The sequence below is a fragment of the Trichechus manatus genome, unplaced genomic scaffold (genome assembly GCF_000243295.1).
Source record: "Trichechus manatus latirostris isolate Lorelei unplaced genomic scaffold, TriManLat1.0 scaffold00028, whole genome shotgun sequence".
Taxonomy (NCBI): domain Eukaryota; kingdom Metazoa; phylum Chordata; class Mammalia; order Sirenia; family Trichechidae; genus Trichechus; species Trichechus manatus.
In genome coordinates, this window is record NW_004443964.1 from 2,070,317 (window position 1) to 2,092,377 (window position 22,061).

The 22,061-nt window shown below is 50.0% G+C and overlaps 1 protein-coding gene across 1 annotated transcript in view; it reads right to left on the reverse strand.

Annotated features, from left to right (window-relative positions):
* Nucleotides 1–22,061, reverse strand: part of RPTOR (regulatory associated protein of MTOR complex 1) — a 425,613-nt gene that overhangs the window by 82,550 nt on the left and 321,002 nt on the right. Inside the window, 2 exon segments of the mRNA XM_023729162.1 lie at nt 151–225; nt 19,921–20,031. Coding sequence (XP_023584930.1) covers nt 151–225; nt 19,921–20,031 — 186 coding nt within the window.

Consider the following 22,061-nt stretch of genomic DNA (forward strand, 5'->3'; position numbering starts at 1 on the left):
CCCCTCATGCCCCCCAGATTCGGACGAGCGAGGGGTGAGGAGCGGTCTTTCACTGAAGCCCTTGTGATGAGGTAGCACGTGATGTGTCAGCAAAGACCAACGACACCAGATTCGAGACCGTCCAGAAGAGAAACGGCGCTGCGTCCTTACTGGCATGTAGGGGTCTGCCAAGACCGAGAGGAAGTACTTGTGGCCGTTGTCCTTCACCAGGTCGGCCTGGCACGACTGGAAAGACAGACACAGGGGGGACCGTGAGGGCGACGCCTGGAGAGCTCCTCTCTGCGTCTCGTGACATATGAGCAAATGCACCTGCAGTGAATGAACACGTCCTCCTCTCTCTCGAGCCCAACTTGCGTTTGGAAAAACAGCCAGGGTGTGGCTTACAGACACGTTTTCCTTGGCTGTGGGGGAATGTGGGGTCCCACAGGCTCAGATGGGAAACTGACCCCAGCACCCCCACACCTGGCTGAGGGGCCAGCACATGGCGGGGGGCGAGGTTCTGCATGCCCACAGCCCCTCCCACCGCCCTCCCCGCCCTGCCGGTGGCCATGCTCCTCTCCTCCTGCCCCCCCAACTGGGAAGCACCCAGCACTGGAAGCTTCCCTGATTTCCGCGGCCCGGCCCTGCCAGAGCCTTCCTGGTTTTTGCTTGGAATGAGGGCTGGATTACCCCGTGAGCAAGGTACACAGGTTTACTCGTGCATACTTAGTGATCTGTAGTACACAATGTCACCTGTTTTTCACCTCACTGAAGATGTGGTGACATCTGTGTGAAATGCGCACTACAGGTTAGTGAGTGAACACAAGTGAGCCCGTCCGTGCCTTGCTTGACGAAAGCGGGTGCCCCCTTGCTTGCTGGTTAACCCGCCCCGCCTGGAATTACCAGATACTGACAACCATCTCTGCGCACACGGCAATGTCTGACGAGCCCCTCCTCCCGTGTCACGGGGGGGTCTGCAGCAGTTCCAGGGCCCGCACGCAGCCCACACTAAATGGACGGCCAGCACTGGTCAGGAAGCAGTGGCCCTCGTGGGGCACAGCGCTGTCCAGCAGCGTGTGAGAGACTCCTCACCAAGAGGCTTCACCTGGCCCTCCGCCTCCCCCGGCAGCCTTCATCTGGGAGGGGCCAGGAGAGTGGTGTTAGTAGCCCCCCACCGTGGCACCGACACCCTTGGGGGGGCTGGGGAGGCAGCTGGCTCAGGTCTGAGTCAAGTCCAAGTCACACACTCACAGTGAAGACCCTTAAAACTGTCTCAGCGGGAGCGATGAGGCATCACAGATTACGTCCCACCCACTCTGAGTCTGTGGCACCTACGTCAGGCTCTGAAGTGATGACTTCAACATGCTTCCGTACCAGAGTCCGTGATTCTGTGCGTATTGAAAGTCTTTGTTCTGACGAGAGGTGGTTTGTCATGAGGATACATGCCCTGGTAACGATACTTCTCCATCTGTCTGCCTGCACTTTCACTTTTCAGCAACCGCATTTATCTGCTGGTTGGTGCAGACAGTTCACACCTTCAGCTGCTAACTGGAAGGGTGGAGGTTTGAGTCCACCCAGAGGTGCCTCGGAAGAAAGGCCCGATGATCTGCTTCAGAAAGCTCAGCCACTAAAACCCTATGAACACCGTTCTGCTCTGACACACATGGGGTTGACTCAATGACAACTGTTCTTTTTGGTTTATCCTATGTTCAGGCTTTTCGCTGAGTGAGCTCTCCCACCCCGCCCCTCCCTTCGGCACCGCCCGTCTGGGAGCTGGCAGTTGCTGGACCCACAGCACCCTGCAGGCGGAGGGTCCGGGGAAGGTGTGGCCTTGGCTCCTACTCCCACATTACGAGTGCACGCAGGCCGACCGCCTCATCAGGAGGAAGAGAAAACAAGACCTCTGAGCTACAAAGGCGCAGAAATGCAACGACCGATGGAAAAGTACCAGAGACTTGAGGTGCAGAGGCCGGGCCGAGAACGCTCCGAAGGAGCCGCTTCCCACGCTCGGTCTCGCTTTGCCTGTCTGTTTCCCCCAGATCAAGCTGTCGGCATGACGTATTAAGGCCAGAGCAAAAAGAAGGTGGAAGAGACAAAGAAACGTGAATACGAGATGTTTTTTCTAAGCAGGCCCCAGCGCCCCACAACACACACCCCAAAAACAGCTCCAGCTTGCCTCTTAACTCTCCTTACCGCTCAGCCCGTGATGGGGGGGGAATTACACTTCTAAACGGGGAGAAGGAGGGGCGGGGAGAAGAGAAGCAAACAGAGATGAAAGATGCAAGCTTGTGTTTTATTGTTGCAGCAACCAGAGAAGCGGTCTGCACATAGACAGACAATGGACCCCTGGCCCGGGCCCGGTTTCTGCCACGAGAGGTTTACAGGCAAGGCATCCTGCCCCCTCTGAATATGCTGGCAGGGCCCGCCTCCATTCACTTTCTATAGGACGTAAGGTTTATTTACGGGAAAACGGGAAACCCAAAACGAACAAAGCCTAGCAGACCACCGCGTGTTACAACGATGCCACCTCTGAGCAATGTCCCCAACAGACCGATGACTCACGTTCTGATGTGAGACGCCAAGAAGACCATGCAAACAGAGAGCCGCGTGTCCCGCCCGCGGGGTGAGTTCACCGCTGATTTGAGACAAGCGTGCGCAGTGCTCCCAGAGAAGGACGTTTCCAGCGAGCAAGGAGAACGCCAGGGTGCGCCTTTGCTGGACCATTCGCGCCAAAGCACTGGATACCACCAGGGACACCACCGGAAGGCGGATGTGCCAGCGCTAGAAAGTTCATACACTCAGATGTTTAACAACGGTCTGGGGCCAAAAAACTGGCAGAGCCTGGAGACACAGCATCGTTAGGGACTTGTGTTTGCTGGCCACAAATTCAGCAACAATTTACGTTACAGGCACTTTGCTCTGCGCTGCCTCAAACCCTCGGCACCGTTCCCCACTTGCCAAGTGAGGCCCCACTTGCAAAAATGTATTTTTTTTCCATTTTCCAACAAATGGTTTCTTACTGTAAATATTTAAAAAGCTTTTAGCATTCTCACATCCGATGTCCCTGTGGCGAAGGTAAGCTTCATCTGCCAGACGAGGTCAGTGTGAAAACCACCCGCCTGCATGAAATGCGTTATGCTTTCAATCTGCTTTTTCGTAAATGTTCTAAAAATTGTGATATAGTCAAAGGTTCAAAAATCAAAATGCTATAGGAAGGTACAGACTGAGAAGCCTCCTTCCCACCCTGTCCCCGTCCACCTCCTCTGCCACGATATGGCATCATTTCATCGTTGTGTGCTGGCGAGTCCATTCTGAATCACAGCGACACTACAGGACGGAGCAGAACTGCCCATAGGGCTTCCTAGGCTGTAATCTTTACAGGAGCAGATTGCCAGGTCTTTTTCCTGAGGAGCCGCTGGTGGGTTCGAACCGCTGAACTTCCAGTTAGCAGCCAAGTGCTTAACCACTGCGCCACCAGGGATCCTTCTCATTTCATTAGTTTAGTTATTTTTCTACTGTTTCTTTATGTAAACATGAATATATATTCTTCTCTACCCTTTCCTTTCTGTTCGGTTGTACACAGGGTGGTTACGAGTCAGAACCGACTAGATGGTACCTTTCCTTAAACAAAAGGGCCTGCTACACTCATGGTTCTAACCTTGTTTTTCTTCACGTAACAAACATAGCCATCCTGAAATCTTTCCACATCAGTTCACGGAGTGTCTCCTTGCTCTCTTAAACAGCTGCGTAATACTCCACTCGGTAGATGTGGCACAGTTTATGCTCTCAGTCTCCTATGGATGGACGGACCTGTGAGTTAACCGATCTTTTCTAAGTACAAGCACCACCACAACGCATAAACGTTTACCCGAGCTGCTCGCGCGTATGCAGGAGAAGGTGTAGGATAAACTCCAGAGGCCAGACTGCTAGATCGAGGGGTAAATGCATCGAAATTCGATACATATGACCATTCTGCACTTGTACAGCAGAGCGCGCTGTAAAACGTTTGAAGTTTTGCCAGCCTGATAAGCGAAATGGGATGTGGATGTCATTCCACTGTGCGCTGACCTCATTACGAATAAGGCTGAGCATTTTTCCTAGACGTAAGGAGCACCAGTGTTCCTTTCTCTGTGAACTGCTGGTTCATGTCCGGCCATTTCTCCGTGGGCCACTGGACCCTGCTCTAACTGCCGGCTCTCCGGGCTCCCTGCTCTGGGGGCAGCAGGGGGACACGTCTGAGTCTCCCCATAGGATAACCCCACCTGGGGGCTTCTGACTTTAACCAGGGTGCTGGCCGAAAGGCAGCCGTCAGGTACTACAGTTCTGTTTATCACATGATAAACATTACCCCAGGATCCACCTGAGCAGCTCACCCTTGCGGCCGACAGCGCCATCATCAGGCCTGGGTAAACACGTGCTCCTTGATGTCCTCACTCTCTACAGCCTATGGTTTAGACATTAAATGGACCATCAAAGCAATTCAGCTATTTACTGTGAAACAAGGGGGTGGGAGGGCCAGCTAACACCAATCACACCCTTCCTCCAGCGAGGCTCTGGGCTGCCCCACTGCACACTGCCTGAACGCTCCTAGAGGCCTGTAACTGGGGGAGGATCTTCCTCACTTGGTCCATTTATAGTTAACTGGGAGACGGGAGAATAGGAAGGTGTGTTCCATAATGGGCACCCTGAAAGAAGGAACACTAGAAAATTCCAGAAATGCAAAAAGAAAGCAAAATGACTTCAAAACTAAGCCTTATAAAATAAGCCTAAATCAATAATAATGGAAAGAAAGTAAAATAATTTCAGTCAGATCCTAAAAGTGATAAGGAGACGGAGCAGAGGACGAGGCAGGACCACAGGCCCCGTGCAGGTCCCTCCCAGGAAGCCCATCACAGGAGAAGCGTCTGCTGTCCCCAGCAGGACCAGCCCCTTGGCCCCTCGCCCACCCCGACACTGCTCCCACAATGCATTCTGCCGCCGCCAGGCGCTGCGGGAGCATCAGGAAGGGGTTCTGACCCGCCAGTTCTCCGGGCGGCTGCCCCACTCCATCACACCCAGGGCTCAGTGACAGGGTCACCGCTGGACACAGAGAAAGCTTAGCCTGCTCAGGTTTTCAACTGAGTTTGTGTGTGTGTGCCTGCGTGTCTGTGTATGAATGTCTGTGTGTATGAGTGTGGGTGTCTGTGAGTGAGTGTGCATCTCCGCATCTCTGTGTGCATCTGTGTGTGCCTGTGTGTGAGTGTACATCTCTGTGAGTGTGCAAATGTGCATCTCTGTGTGACTGAGTATGTGCGTCTGTGTGCGAGTGTGTGTGTGTGCACCTGTGTGTGTCTATACGAGTGCATCTGTGTGTCTCTGTGTGGTCTGAGTGTGTCTGTGTGAGTGTGTATGTGCGTCTGTGTGAGTGTGTGGTCTGAGTGTGTCTGTGTGAATGCGTCTGTGGGCGTCTGTGTGTGGGAGTGTGTGCGGGGGTAGGTGGGAAGTAGGGGAGACCCGGGAGGAGCAGAAGCCGCTGCCGTCGGCGTGAATGAACCGTGGTGAGAGGACTCCGCAGAGCAAACAGACTTTGTGAGTCAGGGTGAGGACAAGCCAGGCGGGCAGGATCCACAGATGTCACGTTTTGCTGCTCCCTCATCTACTGTCTGCTCACAGACCCCTCTCTCCCGGACCCCGAGAGTCTGCACACAGGGGTGACGCCTCTTTGTACCCCCAAAGACACTGACTCAGAATGCCTTTCCAAACTCGCTGTCCCATGGTGCTATAAATAAAACTTGCTGACACGTGGGAGGCGGCCCGAATCCCGTTATTAACTGTATCTACGGAACGCCCCTCAGTTAACTGCAACCTAGCTTACAGGAATCCTCAACTGTTCCCCGACCTAAATCTCGTTACTTAGCTGCAGGACAAGTGATAAGAAAGTACCTGAGGAACTTATTAAAAAACGAAGACAAAACAATGAACAACAAGGCTCCCGGGGCGGGCCCGGCAGGGGCACAGGTTCACCCTCGTTTCTGATATGTTCTCAGCCACAGCCACTGGCACTCGTGATGGCTGGTCCCAGCACACCTCCTCAAGGACAGCTTTGGAAAACCGTTCCCACATGTCCTGTCTCCTCCTCCTTCCTGTATTTTTCTGCACTTTTCTGTCAGCATGATTACCTGGGGGTTGGCTCAGTCCCTGGTACGGCTGAGCGGCAATCCGCTGCATGGCTGAAACAGTTTGCCTACTCATTCACCTGTTCTTGGACACCTGGGCTATTTCCAGTCTTCGGCTGTTACAAATAAAGCTGCTATAAACATTTCTGTACAAGTCTTTGTAAGGATATATGCTTTCATTTCTCTTGGATAAATATCCGGCAGTGGGATGACTGGATCGTATCATAAATATGAGTTTAACTTTACAAGAAACAGAAATGGTTTTCTGAAGTGGTTGTGCCATTTTACACGCCCACCGACAGTGCTGACGGTTTCCGCCGCTCTGTGTCCTCACCAGCACTCGACACCGCCTGTCTTTTCAACTTCAGACGTTCTGTTAAGTACGTAAGGAGCCCTGGAGATGCCACAGCTAAGCGCTCGGCTGCTACTCAAAGGTTGGCCGTTCAAACCTCCCCAGTGACTCCATGGGAGAAGAACTGGTGGTCTGCTCCCATAAAGATTACAGCCTGGGAAACCCTATGGGGCAGGTCTCTGTCACACGGCATGGCTACGAGTTGAGATCGACGATGGACAGCACCTGACAACACCAGTGACTTCGTGGTGCCGGCTCACTGCGGTTTCAGTCTGCGTTTCCCTAACCGACGTTCCTGTCTTCCCATGTGCTTACCTGCCAACCATGTGTCTTTTTTAGTGAAGTGTCTCTTCAAGCGTTTTGCCCATTTCTTAAGTGGCTGTTTTCATACTGAGTTTTGAGAGTTCTTTATACATTCTGGATGTGAGGTGTTCTTTTTTTTTTTGAATATACTTTAGGTGAAGGTTTACAGAACAAATAGTTTCTCATTAAATGGTCAGTACACATATTGTTTTGTGACATTAGTTAACAACCCCATGACATGTCAACCCTTTCCCTTCTCGATCTTTTTTTTTTTTTGGTGAAAATACACATAGCCAAAGACACACCACCTCAAAAATTTCTACCTGCACAGTTCAGTGACATCGATTATGTTCTTCCAGTTGTGCTGCTATTCTCACTTTAGATGAAGGTTTACAGAACAAAATAGTTTCTCATTAAACAGTTAGTACACATGTTGCCCTATGACAATGGTTGACAACCTCACTACATGTCAACACTGTCCTTACTCAACCTTTAGTTCCCTATCACCAGCTTTCCTGTCCCCTTCTGCCTTCTAGTCCTGGTTCCTGGACTGCTGTGCCTCATTAGTCCCATTTTGTTTTATGGGGCTGTCCAATCCCCGGCTGAACCGTGAATCTCGGAAGTGACTTCACCACTGAGCTAAAAGGGTGTCCAGGGGCCATACTCTCGGGGTTTCTCCAGTCTCTTTCAGGCCAGTAAGTCTGGTCTTTTTTGTGTGTGTTAGAATTTTGTTCTACATCCTTCTCCAGCTCTGTCCAGGACCCTCTGTTGTGATCCCGGTCAGAGCAGTCAGTGGTGGTAGCTGGGCACCATCTAGCTGTACTGGACTCAGTCTGGTGGAACCGTGGTAGCTGTGGTCCATTAGTCCTCTGGACTAATCTTCCTTGTATCCAGTTCTCTTCATTCTCCCTTGCTCCCGACGGGGTGAGACCGGTGGAGTATCTTCGATGGCTGTGGATGTGAGTTTTTATCAAGCACATGGTAAATGTTTTCCCAAGTCTTTGGCTTCCTTTTTCATTTTCTTGACATCGCCTTTGAAAGGGCAGCTTTTAATTTTGATAAAAGCCAAATGACCGATTTGTTCTTTTATGGATTGTGCTTTTGGTGCCAAACCTAAGGAATCTTTGTCTAACCCAAGGTCACAAAGCTTTTCTTCCAGAAGTTTCATAGTTTTAGGTTTTGACTTCATTTTTGTATGTGGCACATGGTATGGACCGCAGTTCCTTTCTGCTCGTGGGTGTCCAGTTGTTCCCACACCACTTGTTGCAAAGACTCTCCTTTCTCCACTTTGTTGGAAATCAGCCACCCACGTATGCGCGGGTCCATTCCTTGATCTTCTCTTCTGTTCCATTGATCTATCTGTCCACTTAGACCCATTTCCACCCTGTCTTGATTCCTGTAGATTTATACTAAGTCTTGGAGTCAGGCACCGTTAGTCCTCCAACCTCGTTCCTCTTCTTCAGAGCTGTGTTGCCTGTTCTAGGTCCTCTGCTTCTCGGCGTGGATCTGAGAACCAAGATCCATGAACATGGGATCTCTCTCCACGTATCAGGCCTTCTTTCATTTCTCTCACCAATATTTTGTAGTTTTCAGTGTACAAGTCTTGCACCTCTTTGGTCAGGATTTAACCATAACTATTTCATAATTTTGATGCCATAGTAAAAGGTATTTAAAAAAAATTTCAATGTCCAATTGTTCATTGCTGGTATATATGAATAACACTGACTTTTGTAGAATGATCTTGTACCCTGCAACCTTACTAAACTCACCAGAAGCTTTTTTTCAGATTTAATCAGATTTTCTACATAGATAATCATGTTGCTTAAAAATAAAGCTGGTTACAAGTCTTCCCTCCTGATCTGGATACCTTTTTTCCTAGCCTCACTGAACTGCCTGGAAGCTTAAATACAACAATGAATACAAGTGATGAGGGCAGACGTTCTGGTCTTGCTCCGCCTCTCACCATCCCGTGTGATGGTGGCTGTAAATTTTAATGTAGATACCATTTGTCGGCCTGAGGAAGTTCTCTTCTATTCCTAGTTTGCTGAGAGGTTTTTCTTTTTAAAAAAAAAAAAAAAATCAGGAATGGATTTTAGTTTCATCAAATGCTTTCTCTGTGTCTATAGAAAGGATCCTATTGTTCTTTTATAGTTTGTTAACATGGTGAATTACATTGGTTGATAATTGTCAAACCAATCTTACATTTGAAACAAACTTCATTAGGGCATGATACAGTTATTTTTATATAGTGTTGGATTTGATTTGCTAAAACTCTGTTAAGGATTTTTCCATTTATGCTTATAAGGGATATCGGTCTGCAGTTTCTTTTCTTGAAAGGTGTTTGATTTTTTTTTTGGTACCAGGGTAATGCTGGCCTCATAAAACGGTATGGGAAGGTGCTTATTTGCCATCCATATATTTCTTCCCCAAATGTTTAGTAGAATCAGCCAGTGAAGCCATATGGACCTGGAGTTTTCTTTGTAGGAATGTTTTTAACTACAGATTCAATTTCTTTAATAGACACAGTGCTATTTAGACTATTTCTTCTTGAATGAGTACTTTGTGCCTTTCAAGGAATTGTTAAATTTGTTGGCAACACCTTTTTCCTAATATTCACTTACAATCCTGTTAATGGAGCCCTGGTGGCGTAGTGGTTAACAGCTCGGCTGTTAACCAAAAAGTTGGCAGTTCAGATCCACCAGCCGCCCCCTGGAAACCCTACGGGGCAGTTCTACTCTGTCCTATAGCGTTGCTCTGAGTCGGAACTGACCCAACGGCACCTAACAACAACATCCTGTTGATGTCTCTAGACCTTTAGTGATGTCACCTCTCTCATTCCTGATATTGGGAATCTGGGTCTTCCGGTTCTCATTAACAGTCTGGTTAGTGGATTCTCATTTTATTGATCTTCTCAAAGAAACAACTTGTGGTTTAAAAGATTTTCTTTAATGTCTTTCTGTTTTCGTTGGCAGTAACTTCCACTGTGATCTTTATTATTTCTTTTCTTCCACTTACTTTGGGTTTAATCTGCTTTTCTTTCAATCGTTTCTTAAGGTCAAAGCAGAAGTCATTGATTTGAGACTGTTTCTCTTTTCTTGTGCGTTCAGTGCTATTAATTTCCCTTCCAGCACTGCTTAGCTGTGACTCACAAATTCTGATTCAAGTTCAAGGTATTTTTTTTATTTCCTCACACATCCTCTGTGACCCTGTGGAATAATTAAAAGTGTGTTGTTCAGCTTCAAAATGTTTGGGGGGTGTTCCTGTTATCCTTCCGTTATTGATCTTGAGTTTGACGACATTGTGCCATTACGTTGGTTGAGGTTTGTTTTACGGCCCAGGGTATGGTCTCTCTTGGTATATGCTGTGGCACTTGAATATGTTTTCTGCAGCCGTTGGGTGGAAGGATCTATAAGTGTCAATTAGGTACACTTGGTGGACGGTGTTGTTCAAGTCTTCTCTCTCCTTACTGATTTTCTGTCTACTTGTTCTGTTAATTACCAAGAAAGGAGTATTGAACTCTCCGTTGGCAATTGTGGATTTGTCCACTTCTCCTTGCAGTTTTATCAGCTTTTGTTTGATGTATTCTGAAGTCTATTGTTAGGTGAATAAATGTGTAAGACTGTTATACTGTCTTGATGAACTGTCCCCTTATCATTATGAAATGACCTTCTTTTCCCCCGGGAATATTCTTTGCCTGAAATCTGCTCTGTCTGATATCACGGCCACTCCAGTTTCTTTTGATTGGTGGTATTGCGGTGTATCTTTTTTTTTAATCCTTTTACTTTTAACCTATCTGTGTATTCTTATTCAAAGTGCACTTCTTGTAGGAAGCATATAGTTGGTTCTTTTTTTTTTTTAATCCAATCTGACAATCTCTGCCTTTTAATTGGGGCACTTAGACTATTTACAGTTAATGTGGTTATTGATATGGCTAGGTTTAAATCTATCATCTTTCTTCTATTTGTCCCTTCTAGTCTTTGTCCCCCACCCCCACTTTTTTTGTATTACTTGTATATTTTTTATGATTTCCTGTTATCTCATTTGTTGGCTTATTAGCTATAATTGTTTGTTTTGTTATTTTAGTGATAGCCTTAGGGCTTATAGATTACATCTTTAACTATCACAGTTTACAGACAGGGCTCTATTATACCACTTTGCATGAAGTATAAGAATCATACAATAGTATTTCTTCAATTTCCCTCCTTCCAAACTTTTTGCTATTATCATACATTTTGCTTTTACATATGCTATAAACTGCACAGTACACTGTTGTTATTTTTTTAAATAATCAATTATCTTCTAGAGAAATTTAAATAGAAAAAAAATCCGTATTTATCCACATATCATCATTTCTGGTGCCCTTCATTCTTTCGTGTAGATCCATATTTCCCTCTGATAAAATTTTCCTTCAGCCTGAAGAAATTTCTTTAACATTTCTTGTATTGTGGATCTAGTGATGAATTTTTTCAGCTTCTGTACGTCTGAAAAAGTCTTTACTTTGCCTTCATTTTTGAAATATATCTTTATTGGGTATAGAATTCTAGGTTGAGTATTTTTTTCTTTCAAGTCCTTTAAAGCTATTACTCAGCTGTCCTCTCCCTTTCATTGCTTCCAACAAGAAATCTGCTGTCATCCTTATCTTTGCACCTCTGTTCTTTTTTTTTTTCTGGCTGCTTTTAGGATTGTTTCCCCCCTTTATCGCTGTTTTTTAAGCAATTTGATTATAATGTGCTCCGACGTGGTTTTCTCCATGTTCCTTATGCTTGGGATTTGTCGAGCTTCTGGGATCTGTGGCTTTACAGTTTTCATCAAATTTGAAAAAATTCCAGTTATTATTTCTTTAAATACTTTTCTTGCCTGTTTCCTTCAGGGACTCTAAATACACATAAATAAGGTCACTTGAAGTTGTCCCACAACTCACTGCTGCTTTTTTAATTAAAAAAAAAAAGTTCTTTTCTCACTGTGCTCCATTTTGGAGTTTCTATTGCTGCGCTGAAGTTCACTAACTTGTCTTCTGCCGTGTTTAATCTGTTTTGAGTCTCCTCTAGTGCATTTTCTAAGTCACATATTGTAGTTTTCATCTCTAGAAGTTTGATCTGTTTTTTATATCTTCCATGTCTCATTTTAACTCTTTGAACATATGGAACAGACCTCTAATAATTGTTTTAATGTCTTTGTCAGCCAATGCTAACATCTGTGACAGTTCTGAGTAGGTTTTGATGGATTGATTTTTTTCTCCTCATTATGGGTCATAGTCCTGATTCTGTATGTGCCTGGTAATTTTTGACTGGCAGTGGTTAAGTGTGGAGTAGCATGGCGTAGGAAGTGATTTTGGAAGGGACCCTCTGGGATCGGATTCCTTGGAGAATATCAGGGCTGAGACAATGAGGAAAGCGAGGAAAGTCCCCTCACCAAGCTGTGCCTTCTCTGTCAAATCCATGTCCTCACCACGTACACCACCCCTTCCCAGTTAAACAGCGTACTTTTCTTCTCTATGGGTCTTCTTCCTGGAATCACCTCTCTTCTTTCTGCCCAAAGCCTTCCTTCTTTATGGACTAGATACCCCCCACACACCCCAATGAACCCTTTAGGAGCCCCTAGAGGCTTGTATGTTCCTTTGATGCTGAACAGGTTTCACCAGAGCTTATAGATCAAGATGGACTAGAAAGAAAGGCCTGGCGATCTACTTCTAAAAAGTCAGCCAGTGAAAACTTTATGGATCCCAACAGTCCAATCAGCAACCAATCAGGGTGATGGTGCAGGACTGGACAGCGTTTTGCTCTGTTGTACATGGGGCTGCCAGGAGCTGGGAGCTGAACTGATAGCAGCTAACAGCGACAACGGCATGATGCATGGCGCGTGGTGAGCGCTCAGCATACACTGTGGGACAGAGGGACCACAGACTTGTCCCTGAGCTGGGGGCCCAGCTCCTGTCCTTCTCCCTGAGGGCTGGACGGCATGCTGGCACACGGAGAGCTGAGTACACAGGGTGAGGGAGGACTGGCCAGCCTGGTCTGGACTTCTGAGCAGGCTCTTTGATTATAAAGTGGGCGTCCCTGTCTGTAAAGCAACGTGCACTGCTGACCCTCACAGCAGCCAGGCCACAGAGCGTAAGCTCACTCTGGGGAGACTGAGTCCTGACCTGGACTGAGAGGACCACCAGCAACACGGCATGGCTTCCAGCCGGATGTGAGGAGGGAGGTGGGGAACAGCTCCTTGAAAAACACAAGGAATTTCAGTTTCTGGGAAGTTGTGGCCGCATCATAATGGGAAGAAAGGATGAGGTAAATGAGGCTTAGTTTCAACTGGAAATATTTCAGATTTCTCTCAGTGGGATGACTGCTTTTAAATAAACAGGTGCAACAAGCTGGTTAAGAAATTGGTTCGCAGGGTGGTACGAGAGGCCTGCGGGCATTTATAAGAACATTGCAGGCTGGGCATTTCCAGCTGGGCGCAGGAGCAGCTCCTCAACACTATTAAAGGTATAATTCCTCCAGCATCGTACATGCCAGCATCAAACACAAGGCCCTGAGACTGTCTCACAGCCGAGTGTAATGAGAAGAAGCACCGTGCATCCATCCTTACGGCTGAGCTGAGCATCTGGGGTCCTGAGAGATAAACGAGGCCAAGAGGCCGTTTTAAATCAGACTCCTCAGGCTGAAACGGGTGATCAACTATAAATTCAATGAGAATCAATGGAGAAGTGCAGTCGAGGAGGGTTGTCCTTATCCACGAAAAGAGAGAAATTTGAAAGCAGAAATAGTCACTCCTAAGACAAAAAAAAAGACACAATCCATTCTGAGGTGCTAAGACGTACCATCAGCGATCCTGAGAAGCACGAGGACCAACACTGGGTGGCATTGTGTCTGCTGCGTCCCCTCTCCTCCCTCAACTGAATTTGAATTGTGAAAATATGCATACCAAAACACTTGCCAGTCCAACAGTTTCCACGTGTAAAACTCAGGCGCACTGACCACACCCTCCATGTTGTGCATCCATCGTCCCGCCATTTTCTGAGTTATTTCACCACCGTTAACATGAAACATCCGTTGCCGTCAAGTGGATTCCAACTCATCGTGGCCCTGTCATGGACTGAATTGTGCCCCCCCAAAATATCTGTCAACTTGGTTAGGTCATGATGCCTGGTATTGTATGATGGTCTACCATTTTGTCATCTGATGTGATTTCCCAATGTGTTGTAAATCCTATCACTATGATGTAATGAGATGGATTAGTGGCAGTTATATTGATGAGATCTACAAGACTAGACAGTGTCTTAAGACAATCTCTTTTGAGATATAAGATAGAGAAGCAAGCAGAGAGACACGGGGACCTCATACCACCAAGAAAGCAGTGCCGGGAGCAGAGAGCGTGTCCTTTGGACCTGAGGTTCCTGCGCTGAGATGCTCCCAGACCAAGGGAAGAGTGATGACAAGGACCTTCCTCCAGAGTCGACAGAGAGAGAAAGCCTTCCCCTGGAGCTGACGCCCCGAATTTGGACTTGTAGCCTACTGGACTGAGAGAGAATAAACTTCTCTTTGTTAAAGCCGTCCACTTGTGGTATTTCTGTTATAGCAGTACTAGATGACTAAGACAGACCCTGCAGGACAGAGTAGAACTGCCCCACAGGGTTTCCAGGGCTGTAAATCTTTACGTTAGCAGACTGCCACATCTTTCTCCCTCGGAGTGGCTAGTAGGTTTGACCCATCAACCTTTCGGTTAGCAGCTGAGCACTTTAACCACTGTGCCATCAGGGCTCCTTCATGCCATGCTGGAAGATACCAAAACCAAGCCAAACCCACTGCTGTCCAGTCGACTTCGACTCATAGCAACCCTCAGAACAGATGAATTGCCCAGAGGGTTTCCAGGGCTGTAAATCTTTACGTTAGCAGACTGCCACATCTTTCTCCTGCGGATCAGCTGGTGGGTTCGAACCACCGACCTTTCAGTTTGCAGCCGAGTGCTTAACCACTGTGCCACCGGGGCTCCTTCCACCACTAACATTAGGTTCTGTTTTATGTGCTCAGTAACCTTCCCATATGGTCCCTAATCCACAGCCCTGTACCAAGTCACGGTTCCAGTATGTTTTTAAAATGCTGATTCAGACGAGAAAGGCACTGAAGTGCAGAGAAACAGAGAGTCACAGCTGGCTTCCGAGGAAGTGATTTTATTGACAGAACTTGACTCTTCAGAGAAACCCGAAAGAAGGTGAAATAGAAATAACCCGCAGACACAGCGTCCTGGCCTCTCCTAAAGTTTCAGTTCAGTAAGCGACAGTTTGAGTGTAACAGACAAGCTGGACAGACACGCGATTCATACTGTTGATTCCTTAACGACAGTTTACCCTGTAATTTACAGAGCAGCTCTGCATCTGGTGGTTTTGGTCCTCGTGACTATGCTGCTGGAAGCAGATGCCCTGAGCATTATTGCCGTAACTTTACGGAGAAGCAGCAATGGCTGCGGGAACTAAAAATGGCTGGCTGGAGTAAATGAGGGTGACAGGACCCCAGTGCCACTCTCAAACTCCTAAATCCAGTGTTTGTGCTGATCTTCTGAAGACGACGCTGTCTGTCAGAGGTTAGTTTACTGGTAGAGGGGTGAATAATTTGTAGATGTATAGCCTATCCTGGTGAAGCAGGTCCCGTGCAAAACGAGTCCGTCATCAGCATGGAACGAAGGGGACACAGCAGAAACGCCGACGAACAGCCAAGTGCAGAGCCCGGGGCCCAAGGAGGCCAAGGTCAGCCTCAGAGGTGGGGGCAGGGGGGCGCTGCGGCAGAGGAAGATCACTGAGGTCGGACACACGCCAAGCCCTCCAGCCACTGCTGCTACTCAACGCGCAGTCACAGTCCCGGCCAGAGCGGCCGGTGGAGAAAACGAGTGAGAGACAAGAGCTGGGAGAGAGGTGACAGACTGTTGGTGGACAACGTGACTCTACGTAGAGATTTTCCAAGACAGGCTACAGGCAAACTATTAGAACTAATAAGAATTCAACTAGGTTACTGTACGAGAAACAAAAATTAATAAGGATCCTGTACTCAACAATAATCATCAGACAAAAACCATAATTAAAGCAGCATTCGTGACAGATACGACCATACTGTGATGCTTTCCTCTAGAAAACCAGCTCTGTGACACCCTGTCCTTCTGCAGTGGGCTCTGGCCGGGGTGGGGGTGGCAGGGATGGCAGGTACACAGTGGCTCGGTGGGAGCAGGGTGGCGGTGTGGGGCCCTGGGGCTAGCGTGCGTGGGTAGGGCTAGTTACTGAGATGGACGGAGAGGGATGTTTCTGGGCAGCCAGGCACAGGCCTGAGTGATGAAAGCATGCAGGGGTGAGGACAGACAAGGACTGATTTATCTGTGTAATCTCAGGACCAGCAGTGCCTGGGAAACAGGAGCTGGATGAATACTTGTTGAGCAAAGTCCAAAGCAACAGAACAGACTGGAGAGCTACTTCAGCTAATGCAGACCAGCTCTCGGGGACTGCCTGGACATGCCAGAGGAGGAATGAGGGCCGAGGCCAGGGTTTAGCCAGAGACGACTAGAAGGAAGGGCCACGCAGAGTAAGCCAGTCCCAGCGGCGTGGGGCAGAACAGACAGGAGACACATTTGGTTTAAGATCCTTTTACTCTGCTTTCAGTCACCTCACAGAAGAATAAATGACCTCTACTTGTCCAAGGCTGACCATCAGCAGCCTAAACAAATACCATCATAAGTAAGAATCAGCACAAAGCAGGTTCCTATGAGACAGAGGTCAAACCCATGCCAGATTTCCACCTTCTCCAAGCTGCCGCACTGCTTGATCTCTGACACCACACATTCCCCCTCAGCACTCTACCCTCCCCTGCTGCGTTCAGCAGTTCGCTGCAATATCTCAGAGAACTCACAGACTATTTTATTAAGGAAGTAACAAGCTACAATCCGGGATCAGGATCAGGAAGCACACAGTCAAGGTCTGGAAGGTTCCCCCGAGCAGAGGGCACATCCTTCCCTTCTTCAGTGCAGGCAGGCTCTCTCAGCTTCCCCCTTGGCCGTGTAAGCAAGCAGGCCCTTCCCTCAGCCGTGCTGCACGCCCCCTTGGCCTCGCAGACCTCTCTGCCTTTGGCCCCCTCACTGCCGAGCGGCCCAGCCCACAGCCAGTGTGGCAGCTGGTTCAGCCCTCTGAGATGCCTTCCCAGCCGCAGCTTTCTGCCATCACGCTGACGCTGCTGCAGGATCCCTTCCACACCTCTCACTGTCTTCAGTGTTACAGCCCTTGACCTGTGTTACAGCTCTTCCAGGAGGTTCCTTGCCTCCTCTCTCTCAGCTTCTGCTTCTGTGCTCTCCTTGCCTCTCTAAAACCTCTGTGGGGTTGGCTGCTTATATAAGCAAACTCCTTGTCAATTTCAAGGCACAGTCCTCCCAGCAGGACCACAAACTGACCAATCCCTGCAAGTTACTCAGTCTTATTGGGTGGTTTTATGCACCCCTATTTACGTAACAAATTGACCAATCCCCGCTAGATGTGTAAAATAGACCAATCACAGGGCAGGCTGCAGCCCAGGGTCAGACAAAAAGTATCAAACCATCAAGTTGTTGACAGCTTACCCAGGAAATGTCAATCAACCTGGGGAATCCCATGGACAAAAGTACCAAACACTCTGGGGTAGAAAACAACCTGGGAGCCCTGCCCCCCAAGCTGCTTCACCATAGAACTGAGACAAAGGCAGCCCCTTAGGGCTTTGCAGAAAAACCTCCCAGGCTGGTCTTCCAAACAGCCAAAGTAAAAGACCACATAAAGGGGCTCAGTTCACCACGCTACCCTTGACCGCCACCTTCACCCCTAACTTTCTCTTCAACTTTGCTACGTCCTGTCCTTTCCTGTAGTCTGGTAAGGGCCCCACCTCAGCCTCAGAGGCTCTGAAAACATGGATGTTTCTCTACTCGTTCCTCTGTCCTGTAGACGTGCAGGTCTACTGCTGGCTTAAAAAAAACAAGCCAAAAAGCCCAACCAAGCCTTTACTCTCTCCTCACTGACCCCACCCCTCCAGCAGGCAGTCCACTGCACTGGGCCCACTTCTCGCCCACGTCCCTGCCCCTCTGGTCCTGACTCCACCTCTGGGCTACGCACAGTGCTCTCCCCAACGCTGACTGCATCGCTCCTCCACAACAGCCCTGCGGAGGGCGCGACGCTCTCCGTCCCCACACACCCCGTCCTGTGACCCCGGCTCTGCATCTTGCCGACGAGGCCCTCCCGAGCTCTGTCCTCGCGTTCCAGTTTCCTCTGGCACCTCTCTTCCTTTCTCCGCCTCCCAGCCCTCAAGGATCTCACCCACTTCACTGTGAGGTGGACGAGGCCCCACAGTGGCCCTCCAGGCCAGCCCTCTCCTGAGCTCCAGGCCTCATGACCCGTCATGTCCTGAACACCCTGAGGGTCCTATCAGCGCTCCAGACTCAAGAGGCCAAACTGCACTTTACGTTTCCCGAAGCAGCTCCACCCACACCCTTCTGTTAGCAACACACTGCTTCTCCCAGCACAGAGGCTCCCCACCCTTTCAGCACGCCCCATGCGCCCTCACCTCCTCCGTGTGTGAGTTATGGGTGCAGCCTCCTCAGTGGTCTGCGTCCTCCCACAATCTTCTTCATACTGAGGCCAGATAGCTGTTACACACTACAGCTTAGTTATTATTTCTTTGCTCCAAAATCTTCAACAATTTCCCACTGCCTACTGATAAGCTCAACCCCCTCAATCTGGAATCATACCCTCCGCTTCATCGCGACCTCCTCTCTCTCCAGCACGGCGCGACTGGCCTTTCATGATCGTCCTGTGTGTTTGCCCCCTGCTAGCTCCTGCTCCAGCTACCTGCCCCCGCCCGCCTGACACCGACACCCTCGGCAGGGTGCAGCCCCCCACGAGGACTCGCACGTCCCCGTCTGCGAAATGTCACATTCGGGGTGTGCACCTCCCGTGGGCTGTGACGCACTGCCTCACACTGGGGGCCGTGTCGTCTGTGTCCACATCCCCCTGGACTGCAAGCTCCTGAGGGCAGGGCAGGGACAGCTGACCTCTGTGCCACCTCCAGCCACAGCACAGAGTTTAATTCATTATCGTTGTGAAGTATACCCAACAAAACATTTCCCCGCTGAACCACTTTCACATGTACAACGTGGCGACGTGGGTCACCATCACCAGGCTGTGCAGCAATCACCGTCGGCACAGAGGTTCGAACGAGGAGGCACCCGCCTCGACCTTTCCAGTGTGAACCAGGGGCCGCAGAGGCCGTGGCATGAGGAGCTGTGGGCTGGTGCTCATTTGGGAGGGCAGAGCCGGAGACGCGGGCTTGGCAATCCCGCGTGGGGAAGGGACCGCTAATGCCCGGGGTCTGGCCTGGCAGACAGCGCCTGACTTTGCAGCGGCAGCCAGGGTTGGGGAGGAGAGAAGCATCAGCTGGAGACAGACGGAGCGGACGTGGGGTCAGGCCAGGCAGGGCCATGCTTCCGGAGGAAGCGGGCAGTGAGTGACACACAGGGGCCTCAGGGTGGGAGACAAGGTGTGAGGGCCGGGGGCAGCCCGGGTGGCCGCGGTCAGGACACACCTGGTATAGGTGAGCCTGGGTGAGCGGGTGGAGAAGGGAATGTGAGGACGGGGAAGTCATTCACAGGGCGGCAGCCAAGGAGACGCCTCTGCTTTACTCTGGAAGAGAGCACGGGCCAGCGAGGGACAGGCCAGCTATGCGGTGAGGGACGGGCCTGCAGTGCGGTGAGGGACGGGCCTGCAGTGCGGTGAGGGACGGGCCTGCAGTGCGGTGAGGGACGGGCCAGCAGTGCGGTGAGGGACGGGCCTGCAGTGTGGTGAGGGACAGGCCTGCAGTGCGGTGAGGGATGGACTGCAGTGCGGTGAGGGGACGGGAGGCAGGCTGGGACAGAAAAGTGGGCATTAACCCCAGGGGAGGGCAGGGAGGGAGACGTGAGGCAGAGGGAGCTCTGTGAGCAAGGTCAGCTCAAACGTGTCCACCCCCGGGTGGCCCTGGCCCGCAGCTGCCATCCCTGGGTTGGGCAGCCCAGGACGAGAGAAGGAGCTGGGCGAGAGGCTGGCGGGTCAGGACAGAGAGAGCATCGCAGACGTGGGGAGGACAGGCCGAGATTACTCACGCTGTCCACGGCGAGGATCTTGGCCCATATGAACACCAGGAGAGGCCGCAGCTCCCGGGCTGAGCTCTGAAGCAGCTTCAGTACGTAAGGAAAGATGCCGACAGACAAAGCCTGAGGGAGAAAAGAGCGTGAGAAGGTTCCCTCCCGAGGCCCCACACTGCAGAGAGGATCGAGGGGCCACCATGGCCTCCACCCACGTGGGAGACGGGGCGAGAGCAGGCCTCATGAAAGCCCGAGGGGCCGCCTCCAGATCTGTTCATCTCTGACTTGACTCCTAGAGGTCTGGGCGTTTCCAGACCTGACAGGTCCAAACAGACCAGGATGACTCCCATGGCAGCGCCTCCTCATTCACGCCAGCGCCCACCTTGAGGGCCTCACCTGGCCCCACTGGCACGGCCACACGTGGCCCTGGGCTGAGGCTGGAAGCCTGGAGCCAGGTCTCCACCACTCGTGAGGCTTTGTCTGCTCCATCAGGAGACAAGCCGACTTGGAGGCCGGCGCACAGGTGGAATCCCTGGTGCTCCCCGTTGGTGCAGCAGTGGGGACCTCATTCTTGGGGGGCCTCTCTGCTCTCAGTGCAGGGTAACAAGAGCAGGGTGGCCTCCCAAGCGCAGAACCACGGGGCAGCCTAGCTGCTTTCAATCCTTTCGTTATATCGTTATCTCAGATTCTCTGGAATTCTAAAGCTATCCCAATGGCATCTCCTCCAACAACTGGGGTCTCCTGCAATGGGGGCTGGGGAGGTGCAGGACTCAGGACGCCCAGTGCCGGGTCTGGTCCCTCCCTGTGATACGGCCACGTTTAACGGGGCAGATGCTCATTTCTCTGGTTCAGCCTTCGAGCCCTCTCCCCGCAGCCAAAGCTGGGCCTGCGGCAACGCCTTGTTTATCTGGAATCTGTTTATATACCGGTAACATTTCCGATTAGCATCAAACTAACTCTTTAAAGGCCCAATTTGTTTTTAAAAAATTGACCAAATACATATCTTCCTAAAATATGTTAATGTGTGTTTTCTTGTCTTCTTAAAGAGTATAATCACCACACTCTAAGCATCTCCACGATCATTAAGCAATAGCATCGTGCATGCCCCCCCCACCCCCCAACGGAGCTGGAATTCATAGGCTGGTCTCAGGGACTTAAGAGAGAAATGGCCCCGGATGGGGACTGAGGCATTGCTCTTCCTGTGTGTCAGATGTTCTCTCTCGTCCTTCAACATTGGTTGACAGTATATTACAGAAAATGTCAGTACACAAAAGCATAGAGCGAACGGGACAGGGAACTCCTGTGTACTCACTCCCTGCCTCCCGACACCCACTCACGCCCCACGTTGTTTTCTCTTGGCCCCACCTGCTTGCCCTTCCCTGCAACACTCTGAAGCAAATCTCACGTCACACAATTCCATTTGTAAACATTTAGTTGCGTGTCTCTAAAAAATAAGGTTTCTTTTATAAAAACACAACCACAGTCCCTCACGCCACCTAAACAAACCACTGACCGCTAATAACGGCAAATACCCAGTTGGTGTCAGATCTCCATCTGTCTCGGGAGTGTCATCTTAGAAACCTGTAAAGTCTTCATGATTATTTGCACACAGACCCACAGAAGGTCCGCATGTCGTGACTTGGCTGAGATGCTGCTCGCTCCTCCTCTGATCTGCACGACCCCCCCGTCTCTCTTTTGTTTCCCCCCCAATTTATTTGTTGTAAAAAACGATCATTCCTTGATTCTATTTCTGTCTTAAGTGGACATTGCTACTTTTGTAGACAACAAGTAACTGGACTGTTTTGGAACTGTACCTAAAACAAGAGTAAGAAAACAATGAGTAAGGACTGAGAGGCTTCTGGGAGCAAAAGTACCCACGTGTGGCGGGGACGCGCCGGGCTCACGGCCGCCCGGCTCCTGGCAGTGGGGGGCAAAAAAGAAACAAAACCAAGAAGCCCACAATGAAGGTTGCACGGGCGCACTGAGGGTCTCCTGCAAGGCTTTCATGCACTCACGGACTGTCCCCGAGTGCAGGCTCCCCAGACCACAGGCCGTGGTCACTTCTGGATCATGAACTATGCCCACAGACGGTCGTTCCTTCCTGAGAGCAACACTCACCACAGGGACTGGGTCTAACCCCACCCCTGTCCCCAGCCTCT